The sequence below is a fragment of the Cyanistes caeruleus genome, chromosome 16 (assembly GCF_971803275.1).
Source record: "Cyanistes caeruleus chromosome 16, bCyaCae1.hap1.1, whole genome shotgun sequence".
NCBI lineage: Eukaryota > Metazoa > Chordata > Aves > Passeriformes > Paridae > Cyanistes > Cyanistes caeruleus.
The window spans coordinates 10466496-10483002 of record NC_141716.1 but is presented as its reverse complement, the minus strand read 5'-3'; the positions used below and the strand labels follow the sequence as shown (position 1 = coordinate 10483002).

At 42.3% G+C, this 16507-nt stretch overlaps 1 protein-coding gene and 1 long non-coding RNA gene across 14 annotated transcripts in view; one reads left to right on the top strand and one right to left on the bottom strand.

Moving 5' to 3' along the window:
• The window catches only part of LOC147650183 (uncharacterized), a 55410-nt gene extending 43273 nt beyond the window's left edge, over positions 1 to 12137 (top strand). The window contains exons 1-5 of one of the 13 annotated variants that reach the window (XR_015276994.1): positions 4022 to 4247; positions 4455 to 4623; positions 5060 to 5138; positions 5795 to 5868; positions 7033 to 8894. Coding sequence is in view for 1 of the 13 variants with exons in the window: in XM_086852850.1 (XP_086708976.1) it covers positions 738 to 898; positions 5060 to 5138; positions 7033 to 7187 (395 nt within the window). In the remaining 12 variants the exon portion in view is untranslated. Of the gene's footprint in view, positions 1 to 737; positions 899 to 4021; positions 4333 to 4454; positions 4624 to 4777; positions 4915 to 5059; positions 5139 to 5794; positions 6614 to 7032; positions 8895 to 11402 lie in introns of those variants that run through there. The other 12 variants (XR_015276999.1, XR_015276990.1, XR_015276998.1 and 9 more) reach the window with 12 other exon arrangements.
• On the bottom strand, positions 345 to 6042 carry LOC147650184 (uncharacterized). Its single transcript, XR_015277001.1, has 3 exons — positions 5789 to 6042; positions 4954 to 5330; positions 345 to 4845 (listed from the first exon to the last, which is right to left on the bottom strand). It is a non-coding gene; the product is annotated as an uncharacterized LOC147650184 (long non-coding RNA).
• Positions 12138 to 16507: the final 4370 nt, after the last annotated feature.

The window sequence follows — 16507 nt, the reverse complement described above, 5'->3', positions numbered from 1 at the left end:
GGAAGAGGAAAAGAAATCCTTGTGCAGGTTTTAATAATTCATAAACATTGCATCTATTTTACTATTCTCTGCATTTAAAAACAAGGCCCAAACTATGCCTGCAAGCGTAACTTTCCCTTTACATTAAAAAGGGATTGAATTCATTATGGTTAAATTCTGGTTATATGAATTATTTATTTATTTACTCACTCTCTTTTTTTGGATGGTGGTTGTCTGGCATTTAAAGATGGACAAAACAGAGAATCTTATGTCCTAACTACTCTAAATTTAAAGTCACCAATGAAATTGTAATCTATACAGAACCCCAAATAATGACAATTTGCAAACCTTTAGTTTTCTGTAGCTTTGTCGATCTTAATTTTTAAATATGGACCAAACTATAATTGTGTATCAGTAAACTCAGTGATGCCCAGTCTGCTTCTGAGATCATGTTCAGTATGAAAGAGAGAGAGATTAGGAGCAAATTTTTTGAGGTCAGTGGGATTAAGTGATGTGGGAAGTGTGTGAAAATAGGGTTTCTGCTCCTTTTCATCATTCAATACAGTACAAAGATTTTTTACTTTTGGGTCAGGAACACAGAGGTCCCAGTGTTGATGGTGTAGCCTTTTCTGGAGGCTGTCCCACCTGAAATGGAAGGATGCCAGTGCTGGTCTTCTATCTGGATTTGTTTTTCAACTTGCCAGTATTTTAAAACTTCACTGGCTTTTAAAATAATTCTATTGCTCTTTGCCATTCAGCTGCTGCTGTTGTGTGGACCATGAAAACTGTTCACTCTGAACTGCTCAACAGTGGAAACTCCTTACCAAGAAAAGCAGCTTTGGAGGGCTGGGATTCACCAGGAGTGTTCCAGCCTGGCCAGGCTGCCTTGCTTATCTGGAGATCTCTCTGGAAGCTCAAGGTAAATGCCAGAGTTTGGGGTAGTGTAACCCCTTTATGTTTCAAATGTGATTGCATGAATTCCTTAAAGCCAAGCAGTTATTTGCAGTTCCTTTACTGTAGGCAAGTGGGACAAATGTCTTCAGCTGTCAGGTTCATTCAGGGCTTGAAAAATAGATCTTGTTTCAGTGTGTAAAGTGGGAGCATTCAACACAACAACTCTAAAACCCTGCAGTAAGACCTTTAATTTCCACTTGAGCAAATCTCTGACACCAGCTGAGAGGAATCACTTGCTCTAAAGATGTGTCTGCCTTGCTACTGGGCTGCCCTGAGATTTAAAATCTGCTTGTATGAGAGATCTAACAATAGCATTTTTTCATCTCTGTTATAGGCATTGGCTTAAAAAGCTTTTCTTAAATTCCAGAATAAATACAAGAGATCTTGTTGTTCAATGTGGTCCACAAATAAAAAGGAATCTCAGAAAATCTCAGCAAAAACATTTCTTAGAATTAGGAACCCCAAAGTTACATCTCATGGCTTGACCTCATTTCCTCATGGCACACTATGACCAGGAAAGAAGAAAATAGTGTTAAAATAGTAACTGAAGCCATAGTAAAATAGTTGACACTTTTTGGTTTGTTTCCATTTGGATCCGAGTTCACTTTCTGTTTCTGATTGTCTTTTGGAAAAGTGAAGAAAATCGTAAAAGGAGGTGAGAAAATGGTAAAAGTTTTCTGTTCTCTTAATGTCTGTTCTTTGTCTAATGTCCATCCCACACTCCAGCAAAATCCTGAGTTTGTTGAATTATTCTGCAAATGTGCTATTTTTTTTTTCTCCTCGTACACTTTAAGTCAAAGAAATTTGGAAAGAGCAAGGAATTGTATTTAGAGATGGATAATGATTCATTGATAAGTAATTGCTGTCAGGACTGTGGGGTCTGATTCAGGTCACTGTTAATTTAACCTAGTTCAAAAGGGAATGGATACTTTTTATTCACATATATTTAATCAAACAGTCCCTGGGGAGAAATAGAATGGGAATTGAGAAGTGAGGATCAGCAAAGAAGATGCAGGGGTTTGAAGTGAAGGAATTATCTTGCTCTTTCTGGTAATGTCTTTCTCACAGTTTAGTTTTCTTACAAATGAACCCAAAAAGCATCTCAGAAGGGTAGATCAGAGCCTGCTCATCCAGTAAAGCAGCTCAAAGCTCATTTGGGTGCTGCTGGTGAGGCATTTACAAGCACCACTGGTACCTCATTGTGACTATTCCATTGAAAGCAGTTGTAGCTCCTGATTTCCTGCTTGGACTTTTCTTCCATGGCTCCTCACTCTGACTCCTCACAGGGATGTTTGTCCAACTCCTCCTCCAGTCCCCCACTGCCTGGAGGGTCTTTGGAAGAAGGCAGACCCCAGGATGCAAACTGATGGATACATCCTGTAACTTCTGCCTTGTTTGGGTTAGGACCAGCTTTCCACATAGGGCAGATGTCCAGCACTACTGAGTGATGCTGCTTTGGATCTTTTGTGATCCTAGGAGGACCCTAGGAGCCTACTGGAGTATCTCCAGTAATCCTGTACTGGAAAACCATTTGCAAAGTTTCAAAAAGTGGACAACTCTGAATAGGAGTTTTCTCAGTCACTCTCCTGCTCTGTCAGAGATCATTTACCCCAGCACTGCCCTCCCCATCCCTTTCAGGCCCCCACAAGCTGCTGTGACCCTTTTTGGGGAAAGGAGAGAAGAAACAATGCTGGAAGGTGTGTGTGAAGTCCAGCAAGTGTCAGCACATCCTTCTTCCACTGCAGGGGTGGTAGAGTTAAGCAGATAAAACAGCTCAGGCTCTGGGGAGAGGAACAGGATTGGGGCTGGTTGGACCACCCAGGTGCTCGTGGAGCAGGGCACAATGGCTCTGTTCTGGCTGGCTGGCAGCAGGGAGCTCCCTGAGAGCTGTGGTGCTGGTAACTCACCCCATCCCTTCTGTTCAGCACCTCATCACATCAGCCTTGGGAACAGAACATTCCTGGTTACACACTGGTGCTGCTGCTGTGCTCTGCTGGAGAGCACATTATGGGAATTCCATGGCTCCCAAACCTGCTCCAGTGGATAAATAGATGCTTGGCAGGGATCAGAGCACTGGGACTTACATGTATAAAAGGATTCAATGCATTTCTTTGTGAATCAGATGCTGAAAGTGAGGGATTGATGGTGTTGGTTAGAACTGGTAAAACCTTGTTCCTCATCCCATCCTCCTGTAAGCAGATTTAATATCCTGCTGGGTTGCTGTGCCTCTGCTAGCAGGGCTTTGACAGTTGTGCTGAATTGCAGCACTGCCAAGGGAAAGTGGCTTTGGCCAAATGTCCACTAAGCACTAGGACAAAATTGTCAAACTTGGTCTTGCTTTTATGAACCACTCTAAATTGTGGGTCCAGCTCAAAAGTCAGCAGTAGGGAACAGTGTGGCAGGTCACAGAGCCATTCATTTCTCCTCTTAGAAAATGCTTACTGTTGAAGAATTGTCTATATTGAATGACCAGTTTGAGGTGGGTTTTGGCTGGTTCCTGAGTAAATTTCCACCTACTTTTGGTAGCTGCAGATCAATCATGAACTAACTTACAGCTTTTCCTTGAAACCTGCCAAATCGGTTTTTCTATCTGCTGTTGCATATTGATCCCCATATAAAGGGGAATATCCTCCTCCCCCAGGAGGAAATTTGGAATTGGTATGTTAGTTTAAACCAAAGAATTTTAACAAGTGTGAAACTGCAGGCAAAAGGATTTGGCAAGATTACCTCATAGATTGAGAAAAAGGAAGGTTAGGAGGGACCTGGGGGTGCCTTTTTTTCTGTGGATATCTTCCTTTCAAATGAATCTTTCCTGGGACCATAATGTTTAGTGGGTTCAATTTTGTAACTTGCTACATGTCTTATTAAAGTATATATCGTGCCTTCATGAATATTTAAAAACAGGCACTTAGTAAAGATTTCATAATAGCCTCTAGTAAGCTTTTATGAACCATTAACAATGGTACAATGAACTAATTTGTGTGGTTTCAGGAGGGAACCAACGAATGGAAGATGGGAAGGTGCAGGGTCCTGGTGGGATAAGAACACAATTAATCGATTATTAATTGCTGGCAGGTTTGTAGCATCTGCTTCAGCTCAACTTGATTTAGCACCCATGTAAACTGTGGAGGGAGAAGCCACCCAGTAAAGCCTTATTGCTGAGCCCATGGGAAGAAAATTGGGCCTTTGGGTGTTTTTAGGGCAAAGCTTAGTGGTAGCTTTATTAGTTGGCTGTGAATGCAGTCCCTCAGAGAGGCCCTGGCTCCCAGACAGAGCCTCCTTGCCTGGCTGGAGTCCTGCTTTTGTATAAGAAGGTGAAGAATTAGAAAGAAGGTGGCAAAAGGAGACTTTTAGCACCTTCTGCAGTGGAATTTGGAAATAAGAAAAAAGGTTTTTAGGGTAATACATGGACCAGAAATGTATGACGGGTTATTTTACTGCTTAACAAATAGATTCTTTGTAAAAGATTGGGGTCAGGAAGAAATGTACATGAACTGAACCAGCTTTTCCACATTTTACAGGCTGGGTGTAATGTGCAATCTATTTTCTGTATTAAAAGGGAGGAGAGTTTTGGCTATTACTTTAAAACAATCTATACAGAAATATTTGTGCCAAGGCCTGTTTCTAAAATTGCTGGGTCTGTGGATGACAAAAGCAGCACATCTTACCTGCAGAGTATTTAGCAACATGGTTTGTATCCTTAAATAAAATACAAGCCCTGATTAGTGTTTCAATTGTTAACAATTCCTAAGAACACTTAACAAAATCTCTACTGCTTCCCTTTCTTCCAAAAAGATTTCTGGAACAGCTTTTCTGGGTTGGTTTGTTCTTTTCTTTCTTGAAGCAATCTAGTCAAAGATTGTGTTTAGGGATCGTTCTCTGTGAATGCCTTGCAGAAGGTGAAACTCTCGTCTGAAAGACAAATCAGCTGGGATAGACTTGTAAGCCTTCCAAAAAGTCCATCTGCATCATTATTACAGTGTAAGAAAAAAGCCAAGATGTGCAGCAGTGGATACCTACATGAGATCCTGCTTTGATGAGCCAGTGGGAAGTTCAGACTTCTTAAAATGTGTTCTTAAAGTAGTGAAAACACTTTTGGTTTTATTTCTATCCTTTCTTTCTCCAGCCTTATGGATCAAGGTGGCCAGCATTACAGCTGAAAGGACAAGAAGTTTGGGCAGGATTGCTTCCTTCAGGAATAAAAGGTACATTTACTGTCCCTTTCCATCACATTTATCACTTTAGATGGCCACAAGCCAGTGACTGAAAGTTGAACTCAGAGAAAATTAGAGTCAACATCATCAGATGGTTTTTCTTCAGGTGGTTCTTGCAGGGGAGTTCAAAGCTCCTCACTGACATGCAGCTGGTGGGTGGCAATGTGGAGGGAGGGAGAGAGACTGGAAAAAAGTAATGGAGGGAAAAGAAATCTTACCTTGGCTTCACCAGTGGCAACATGAGCATATGCAATTATAAGATAGCTGGCAGATGACAGAGTTAGTTAATGTAACAAGCCCTGTAAAGCATTTAGCCACATTCTAGTGTTTAATCAGCTGTGTAAAGTGCAATATCTATCTTTCAATTTTATGCCATTAAGGGAGACAAGATTTTGATTAGGTACTTAATCTGGGCAAGAGGAAAACAGGCCCAGAGCAAGCCCACAATAGGCAGCAAAAGGGACATTCGACGAAGGATTCGATAAAGGAGAAAGACAGAAATTTAACATAAAAGAGAATTAGTGCAGCTCCTTTCAATTTAGTGCACAGATTTTTATGGACTAATCAATTAGAGGCTGTGGCTGTGCTGCTGGGAAGTGGTGCCGTGTTAGAGGCTTTGCCATATTAATTCTGTTCATTACCCCGAGGTCAGCCGGAGTGCTTTGGAGAAGCCCCTGCTCCCAGCAGGTCACGCTGTGGCTGCTGTCCCTTTGTTCACAGGGTAAATGGGCACAGCAGTGGTGGGGGCACTTCTTGGTGTGGCAGCTCTGTGTGAGTGGCTTTCTCCCAGTGCTGCCTCTGAATTCTGATTTCTTGGTGTTCCCCTCTTTTGAGGAAGCAGTCTTCATGGGGAGAAAAATAAGCGGTAGGATGCTAGAGGAGCACAGGAAGGAATGTGGGTGCAGTTTGCAGATCTACTTAAATCTTCCCTCTGACCTTCAACAAATTGTCCCAGCTGCCAGCTTGAACATTACCTCAGCTAAAAGCAGTGAAGTCCATCTCCCAGTGGAGATGGGAAAGGAAAGCACCTGTGAGTTATAGATAACCTGGAGCTGGGCACCTGCTTCCCCACACAAATAAGGTGCATTCAGGTGTGCCAGAGGAAATGCTTTTATTGCAGACTTTTTCTCATGCAGAGTCTAGGGCTGGAAAACTATGGGTTTGGGTCAGGATGGTTCCATGTGCTTTCTGTGAAAAGGGAATCACTGTCAGAGTGAGATCTTGTATGGGGCAATACTTTGTTTCTCTCTGAGGAGGATGCGTCACACTTCAGGCTAGGGATAGCAGAGATTTATTTTTCCAGGAGAGAGAGGACTTGGATCACTGAAGGATTTGGAATACCTGTAGCAATTTGAGACCTGAACTGTGATAGTATAGAACAAATCCCAGATAAGGGAAATTTGTCTCATAGAAGCATGGGAAGAGAAAACTTAGCCAATAAAAGCAGAGAGAAGATCTGGCACCAGGTCAGCTCTGACTTTCTTGGGGTTTCCCAGTATAGACCTGTTTTCTTAATGGGGGAATTTTTCATAGTGTAATATAACAGAAAAATAGAGAAGTATTTGTGGCCTGAGAATGAGTAACAACCTCTTCTTGCCAGCTGGGGGTTCTTCAGTGTTTCTTCTACTCTGCACTGTTCCAGGCAGGAGCTGTCAATCCATAATCCAGCCTGTGTCCCTGGCAGAGCTTGGGCTTGGTTCTGACCCATGAGCAGTTCAGAGAGCAGCATTTGGGACAGTATCAACTCCACAGTGTTTGAATGGTCCTGACGAGGCTGGAGGACAGAGAATATCTTAATAAAAATACTTATTTTGTTCAGCTTTGTCTTGTTTGTGGAGTAGCCTTCAGGACTTGCACCTTACTGTGCTTTCTGCATTGATTTCAGACCAGCAGAAGCTTATAAAGATCAAGGGAGAAGAGACTGAAGATATAAGAAGAGAATCTTGCTGGATCTGTTCAATGCAGATTTTAAAGCAGTTCATTTCTTCTTTGAGAGTTTTTCTTCTCAGCTCTGCTACTCCCCCTTTCAGAAGGCAGTGATGCTGTGGGGCTCTCCTCTCCTGCAGCAGCCTCTGGGGCTGACCCCCCACACCGAGACACTCACAGTGGGATGCTCTCTGTTTCATGTGGAAATCTGTCAGTTACTCTGGGTATGGGATGTAAAACAGGCTGGAACTCTTGTAGGATATGAGCTGATTAGTCCACGGTCCCTAGAAGAGCTTAAAATAGAATTACCACTTAGCTCTCTGTCTTTAGTGTGGAGTGTGGTTTGGGAATTTTTGTCACCTTCCATCTAGTCTCCATCTGTGTTTGGCTTCTGATGGTTCCCTCTATTAAGCCCTAGAATCACTTTTGCTGTTCTAAATACAGCAGCTCCTTTAAATCCCTGTCTTCTGAGGATGATATGACGGAGCATATTAGTTTATGGTAAGCTGAAAAAAACTTGAACTCCCTGACTGTTCAATTCATGCAGAGCTATGACAGGTTATGCCTCCAGGCTACAAGTTAGGGAAATTATTTTCTGTTCAAACATTTCATTTCTCTGCAACTCTATAATTCTATTTCTCTTCTTTTCTTTTTTTATTTTTCTTTTTTTTTTTATTTTTTTTTTTTTTATTTTTTGTCTCCTTGCAAGGGAAGTGCTGTGATATAAAACACTTTGGCTCTGGCTGCTCCTTTCTCCATCTATAGATGGGGATGAGGAAAATGAGATGCATTTTTTCCTGTAATCATATAGCCATCTTGTTTGCTAACCAAAATGATTTCATGGACGTTACAGCTGAAAGCATAAAATGCAAAGGGAAAGGAACATGGTTTTTTTAAATCTCATTAAGTCTGTTAAAACCTGACATTTGGAAAATACTGTTAAGAGCTGATGTGAAATAGGATAAATAAGGGTGAATTTTAAATTATCAGGAGCCCTCAGTCCTGTACAACTGGAGTCAACAATTGTTTTTTCATGAGCTATGGTGGGACAGAGGTCAAATTTTATTTCATAAAAAAGAGGGAAGAGGGAGAACAAAAATAAGAGAACCTTTTTAAACTGTCCATTTAGTCCAGCCATAAAGCTGGACAGTTGAGGCAAATCCACCTGCCTGCACTTCTGCTGACAGACTTGTAGCTCTTTTAAACTGTGTGCAAGGATTTTCAGAGTTTAAAAGTCTGGGTCTGGACCAACAACCCAAGGACCATGGCTGGGTACTGGGGGTGATTCCCTGATAGGAGAACAAAAAGATGAAAGGAAAAGCTGTCCTGAGAGTAAGGGACAAGTAAAAACAAAAGCAGCTACCTGGAGGAAGGCTCTAAGCATCCCATCATAGCCATAACTTTTTTTGTCCTTGAGGAGCTGCAGGTTTCCTGGCTTATCCTCTTTGTGGCCATGAACTAAGCCAGGATCTGATTTGAACTGGGATATAAATGTACTTCAGGCAGAAAAATCCCTGTTGGCAGTTCCCATAAAACAATAAAATCATGTCAAATTTGACTAATTCTTGGGATGCATTGCCAGCAGAAAGCTGACAGTCTGAATTTGTCATCACTGGAGGGAAAAGTGTGTGTGTTTGTCTGTGCCTGTGCATGGGAGTGGGGAATGGACTGGGGGAGAACAAGGCAACTATTAACAAAATGGAGACAGCATGGTACTCCATTAATGTTATTAATAACCCTATCAGATTTTATTGAAAAGATGCTCTCTGTATCTGAATTTGCCTCTATTTCAACCCATTTATTAAAGCTGAAATAGCTGGAGTCGCTTCAGACCATATTTATTATTATTATTTGCTGAATGAATGCTGTGATTATGGGTCCCACGAGAATTAGAAGAGATAAAGTGTCATCTTTCAGTCTTTTCTCACCTTCCCCAGGGAGCAGTGAAGAGAATGTCTTCCTCTCTGTCTTTTTCTATTAGACTTCCCTCTAATTTCTATTAATAGGGTTCTGAGACCTGCTGTAACACTTGAAAATTTATCTCTTACGTTTGGAACGGTGATATTTAACAATAATGGTATGCTCAGAGGAGTATTTTTCTTTTATGTTTCCTCCTTTGCCTTCCTGAGCTGGCCATTGATTCCTAGAATTTTACTGACGGCTCAGGGATCTTTCTGGATGTCTCCAAAATAACCTGTGGGCTCATTCTTGCATAATTTTCATAGGAGAATAAAAGCTGTTTCTGCTTTCAGACATAAAGCTGTGGTGGGATGGGGGGAAGGCCCCTGACCAATAGAGGTCACCTATGAAGTCATCCAGGGAAGTGGGTCCCCTTCTGTGGTTTTAGGCTCCAGGTTATTCATGCTCAAACCTTGCTCTGACCATATGGAATCAGGTATGAGAATTATATCACTGTGGAAAACAGTTGGAATTGGTCTGAGATGAGCTCATCCCTTGTGAGAACAAAGGACATGGGTGAGTGGAATGGTGGCTGTTGGGGTGTGAATCCCAGTTGTAGGGCTGGTGCAACTGGGGCAGTTCTGTGGGAGAGGATGGCCCTTGGCAGCTCCTTCCTTGAGGGGAAACTGGGACAGGAAAGGCCTGATTGTCCCTTTGGGGGATCCATGCAGTGCATCCCTCCAACCTGCTCAGGATGGGAGCCCCAGGGAAGAGACTGAGAACTGCTGAGCCTCTGCACAGCAAAGGGCACAGGGACCAGTGTCACTGCCAGGGAGGGACACTCAGGGACAGGGACCAGTGTCACTGCCAGGGAGGGACAGGGACAAGTGTCACTGCCAGGGAGGGACACTCAGGGACCAGTGTCACTGCCAGGGAGGGACACTCAGGGACCAGTGTCACTGCCAGGAAGGGACAGGGACCAGTGTCACTGCCAGGGAGGGACACTCAGGGACACAGACCTGTGGCACTGCTGGGGAGGGACATAGCAGGAGCTGAGGACTCCAGAATTTGGTACCCTTGGACTGTGAGGGTATAAAATCCCATGGTCTCCTTTGTTTGGGATGCCTGCTCAGTGGCATCTCATGCTGTTATTTTGCTACTGCACCATGATTACATTATTTTAAGGATTAAGACACCTGAGGCTCTGCTCTGGGAAAGCTGTGGTGGGGCTGGTTGTTGGCTGTGACCATTGGGCTGTGTGCAGGGGCCTCAGTCCCAGTGCAGGTGCTCTGAGTGTGGCTGCAAATTGTTCCTGGATGCTCAGACAGGGAAGTTCCCTTGGCACTCCTTTTCTGTGAAAAAAACCAAGAGTGTATGCCTGAAGGATGAGGCTTCAGGGCTTTCACTGAAAAGGGTGATGTGGCAAGAATTTGTGAGGATAAAAACCTTCATATCTATTCACTTTATTCCTATTTTTGTGTATGTACAAACTTCTTAATTTGATTTCAAAAGAAAGAATGAATAGTCTTCTTCCAGGCTATCAGAAAAAGCTGATTTGTTTGTTGTTTAGATGGTTAGAAGCCATTCTGGCCCTTTTTTGAGAAGCTGCAGATTTCCTTTATTTGATTGCATACATCACCTAAACTTCTGTGTTAGTTGGCATACCCCTCTCCTTGGGCTGGTTAGAACTTTGTTTATGCAAATATCCCCATCATTTGCATATACAAATTATTGCATCACCAAGTTAATACTGGAAATGTGGAAAGATGCTGAGTAACTACAGATCTACAAATGCATCTACAAACAGTTAATGTCACACACAGAAAATGGCTGCTTTCACCACCCTGCAGGAATTCGGCTTTTTTAATGTCAGACCCCACGAGTAATTTTGACCCTGAGACAGAGGGTGGTGAATTAGGAATTCTCTGATTTCTCTGAGTTATCTGTGTATTTGAGGTGCATGTTGGAGCTGGGCTGGAGCAGCAATCACATGGAACAGCTGAAGGACTCCTGAACAAAGCTGCTGTGATGGTGATTTAATGGCACTGGAGTGATTGCAGCACGGTGTTCTGGGGTGCACTGACTTCTCTGAACCACATCTGCTCCCTCATTCACTAATGTAAAAATAGTATAAAAACAAGGGCATTTGGGCTTCATCCAAAAGTGCACATGTTATACTTGCAACTTGTCTGGGCATCTTGGGGTCAGGGTTGACTTCTCAAGAGTGTTGAAAGCAAAGTCTCTGTTTGCTCCATTATTCTGTCTTTGTGTTTTCCACTCCCTGAAATCTCTCTCCTCTTAGGAGAGAGTTTAAATTTCATCGTCAGAGATGAAGGAAAACAACCACTGTGTAAACAGAATGAACAACAGTAAGGGAAAACAAACATATATTATGAACCTGGAAACATATTTTCCTGCCTTCCTGTGCAGGAACAATACCAAAATGAATAAGGACAGCAACCTTATGGCAAAACAGGGTCAAGAAACAAGTATACAGTCAACTGGATGTCCTGAGAACATATCAACTGCTTGAGCTAGCAGAGAAAACTGAACTGAAGCAAGAGACAATGTGGAGAAAACACTAGAGCAACACCTTGTTTTCCCTGCCAAAAGAAAAAGGTTGTCTCCATATCAATCTAAATTCTCATCCTCAGCAGCCTTGCTGTTTGCAGAAGTGTTTTTCATGCCTACAAAGCAGAGAATGACCTCTGAAATCACTAATGCTGTTGGATACTTTAATAGTCCATCTTCTTGGGGTCTGCTTTTCCCAAAACCATCTGGAGAGATAGGGTGAGGAAAAGCTCTTTAAATGTACTGCCTCTTTTCTCCCCCTCATCTTAAAAACCTTGGCTTGATTAAATTTTGGCATTACATTTGTTGCATGAAAGACAGGAACTCCTCTGATTATTTGGATCGTAGAGTCAGGTAAATCAAAGGAACAGATCAAAAGAAGAGGAAATATTAATGAAAATCTATATTCTTTGGTCAGCATTTTTAATAGCTCTTGTAGAAAATCAAAAAGGAGAATCAGCTGTACCTCGGAAACTTGTCTGATAAGGATGATATAATGCAGGGCATTAATGCAAACTTCAGTACTACATACAGCTGGAAACAAAACTGAAAAATGATGTTCTAAATAATAAAGCAATATTTGACTGTTTAAAAGCCTCACAGTGTGAAATTTGTCAAAATTTGACTCCTATGATTGGCCTGGGGAGGCAGAGCATAGTAATAAAGCCCAAATCTGAGAGGCTGATGCTCTTGCGTCAGAATAAGTGGAAGAATTAATCACTCCACTTGCATTTTCTCTCTGACAGCTGCTGAGTGGTATATGGGGAAAGTGGTTTTTAATTTTTGGATTCTTTTGGCTTCTCCCCTTTAAACTGTGTCTGAAATTGCACAGCAAAGTGGTGAACTGGGATCAGCAGTACTGGGTAGGTTTGACTGCGAAAGTTTATCTGGAAATTCTGCTTAGCATAAAGTAAGCTCCAAAGTGATTTGGCTCTGGGCTTTCTGCACCGGGGGAGTTCCTCATCTCAAGGATGGTCACAAGTGAAGGGGCACAAATAAAATTGGATCTGTGGGCTAAAACTGAGCTCCTGGCAAGCTTCACATCTTGGGATAAGCTGGTGTCAGCTCTGCATCCCTCTTACGAGCCCTGAAACAGGAAAAGACAGTTTGTCTGTGCCAGGCTGAAGGAGTCACTCATGTGGAAATGCAAACCAGGTCTAGTGACTCTGATTTGTGTAATACAATCTGAGCATTCCTCATTAGCTTCCAGTTTGGAGGCTTCAGGGTGTGCTCAGCTTATGTCTTCAACTTCTGTGCACAGCTAGGAGAGTCCAGAACATTCTAAAATGAACGTGAGTTTCTCACATTACTGGGTTTAGGTGGGGGGGCTGTTTTGGCCATCAGTTTGAAGCATTCAGGAAAAATTGCCATAGGAATGATGTCAATTACTTTCCCTACCTGTGCTACTGTGAGGAATCAGGTGGGAAGGAGAGGATTTGAGCCCTTCACTGTGGCCCCTGAGCTGAGAACCTCCTGCCTTTAAAGGTTTTGTTAACAAAGATGAAGAGGCAGCAAAACACCTGTAGGGGAGAAGCAAAATGTAACTAGAAGTTCTTAAACACTGCTTTGAAAAGATGCATGAGAAATATTTGGACTTGGAAGATAACCTTCAATCTTGAAGAAGAACCTCAGATCCTTCCCACTGGTTGCGTTTACTTTTGAACTGTTTTACTGGGTTTTAATAGGGTGGTTTTTGGAGGCTGGTTCAGTTAGGCATGGAACTATAAAACATTTTCAGCAATAATATGTGGAATTTGGACAATCTGGGACCTTGGAGCATAGGATTGTGAAAGCAAGTTTCCAAAACAGTGGGTTTGGAGTGAATGGTTTCATGAAATGTACTTCAAAAAGAAGCACCCACCAGCTATCTTTTGGGATCATTGTCCCATTCTGGTCCTTAAGCTTTTTTTTTCCTTCTGTAACTCCAAGAACAAAAGAAAGCTGTAAGGATGAGCTCATGTGACTGTCAGCACCATGGTCCCAAGCACAGGCCTGCTTTGCTTTCATGAGGTAAAGCTGGACTGAAGCAACAGCAGCAGCAAAGCACCAGAGCGCTTTAATTTCCCCCAAGGCCCTGCCTGGGCTGGATTAGGCAGTGGTGGGACTCAATAACTTCCACAACAGCTCTGTGCTCATTGTTGAGAGCAGTTTCTGCCCTACTGGAACTGATTTATTTTTTGCAGACCAGTCTGGCTGTCCACCCAAACTCCTGAGAAGTCCTGAACCCATGGGTGGCTGGATCTCTCTCCGTGCCTCAGCTTTGTGTGCTGATGGCAGTGGAAGGAGGCTCTGGTGGACACCATGATGTGAAACCCAGTGGGATAAGGGGGAGACAAAAACTTGTTACAGGCATTTATCTACAGTTGGTAAATCTGGCTGAAGGGGAAAGGGTTGGTGGTACCAAAAATTGGATTTGGCCCCGTTGGTTCTCTGACCTGGACTAACCACCAGGGTTTTTTGTGCTTTCATCCTCATAGTTACACTTGTTTAGAAACTGCTGGTGGGGCTTCCAGTGCAGAGAGGAAAGAGGTGCTCACAGCAGCAGCATTCCTACTGGATCTGGGCAAAGTGCTGGATTCAACACAGGAACAGAAAATGAGTGTGTTACAGGATCAAGCTCACTGTGGGGCGGGAGGCTCCACCCTCTAGCAAGAGCCAATTTAAACACTTTTATGGGGCAGAGCCTTTCTCCAGTTTTGGTTTAAAACAGTAATCAGACGTGGAGGTGCCAGAAATCTCAGAGCATTTCCGTGCCAGCCCTGCAGCTGTTAAAGGACACAGACTTGGGATAAGGCTCAAATAAATATCCAATTATTTTTTTCCTCTATTGCATGTTTAAATGAATGAAAGGTGAGCTCCTAACCTTCTGAGATTTCCAACTTATTAAACCCAGGAAATGCAACAGACTACTCCACTCAGTGTTTTTCTGTTTTGCCTCCCAAATTTCCCTGGATTGCCATGTCTCCTTCCGATCTCTGCTGTGTGATCCTGCCTGTCTATTACTACTAGAGACAAACTGGAGAAAGAAGCTTTCTTCATAAGCGAGCCCAATATTAGATATATAAATAATGCATCCCTCAGCATTATTTATAATGCAGTAGCATCACTCTGCTGTATCATATGCAATTTCACATTGCTGCTTTTTAACTGCTTTCCTGCCGGGCACACCCTTCAGAAAGTTCTAAAGCAACACCAGCTGCTTGTTTGATATTTTCTTCTCTGGTACTGCTACTAGTTATGCTGAGAAGTTTTCATACACAAGGCATAGACAAGGTTTAAATTACAATACCAGGGAGTACAATGCTGTGTAAAATACCATTGATGTGATAGTGAAAAATGTTGTGCATAAGAAAAATTGCCAGCAAGCCCCTAGTAGGGTGAGAAAACTTTGCTTTTTGGTGCTAATTCTGTACTTGGAGTGATTTATAAGTTAGTGTAACATACAGAGTGACAATATCAGAATATACTGTTCCACTGGTCAATTGTCCTGTGTAGACCTGCCTGCTTTGGTTTTATTTTCTTTTTTTTTTTTTAATTTTGAGAGAGAATGCTTTTGTGTCCTGCACACACACACAAAATCTGGAATAACAATACTGAGTGTTATCTTTGTAAGATCAAATGAAAGCCGTGGTTGAATGTTCAATTTGTTTCTTAATGAGTAGTGTCAGGCTGTGCCCTGTGCTTAACAAAAGCATATGTGCAGATATTGTTCTGTTATGATTACGGTACAATTATATTGTGTCTGTAATAGATTACTACATCTGGGCCTTTTCTTGGTTTAGGAAATCGAGAAGGAGATTAGTTGATTAACTTCTGAGAATGCACCTAAATAATTAAAAAAAAGAAAAATCCTTTCTGTATTAGCCACATTCCTGTACAGTCAGGTTTGGGAGAACAGTTCTTTTAGGTTTTGAATGGGAAGTTGGTCGGGGTTTAGATCTGATTTTTTTTTTCCTCAGGGAAATGGGGAGTTTTATGTTTTTTTTTCCTTTTTTCTTTTTTCCCTTTAATGAAGACAATGCTTTTAATTATTCAGCTGTGTATAAGCTCGTTTTTATTTTGAAGCAAACCAAACAACAGTGACAAAGTAAAATAAAAAATTAAGAAAGCTACAGCTGGGAAATATAGTAATTTATTTCATATATGGCAATGTGCTATAATGCAATAATTTCATCTTTCACCTCCGTGTGCAGCAGTTGTTCTGTTCAACCCAATAGTTTAATGCAAGAACCTCCCCTTGGAAGGAAAATGGGCCATGTGAAATGTAACAGTGGCTTTTCAGACAAAAATTTGTTTTTGTTTAATACACCAAAATCCCAAAACCTTGTGTGGGTAGGAGGGATTGGCTTAATTTGCTGCTCAGCTCACTTCACAATGTACATCTGCTTAGTCTAATCATCACCTTTTACATGAGGACACATCCCATTTTACAGAGATGGAGTAGGAAGAGCCACAATGATGGTTAGGAACGACCAGCTGCTGCCAGCCTGGGCTGGGCACGTGCTGGAACCGAGCTCTGGGGCTGGTGTAGGAACTGGAGACGTGGGAAGAGCTTCCCTGGTATATTAATTACTAATCACCATCTCGGCAGGCTCTGAGCTTTTATTTTGGGCTTCAGCTCCCTTTTATGTCAGAAGCTGGCATTTGTTTATTACTGGGGTTTAACTTTGTCAGGAGATAATGATCTTGAGGAATGCTGAAGCTTTGATTTGTTCCCTGGGTGTCTGTCATGGGTGAAGTGCAGTTCCAAACACATTTGTGCCCTGGCTTCTCAGAGTGAGGGGATGGTGTTGGCATTAACTTGAAATGAAACATTTAAAGTTTGGGCCTGTTTAACAAAATTGGTGTTAGAACTTTCCTGTCTGCTTTAAAATTATTTTTAACTGTTGTAAAGTCAAAGGACCGGGCTGGCAAGGATCTTCCAGGAGTCCTCTTGATGCACAGCTTGGCTCAGACTGTACCTG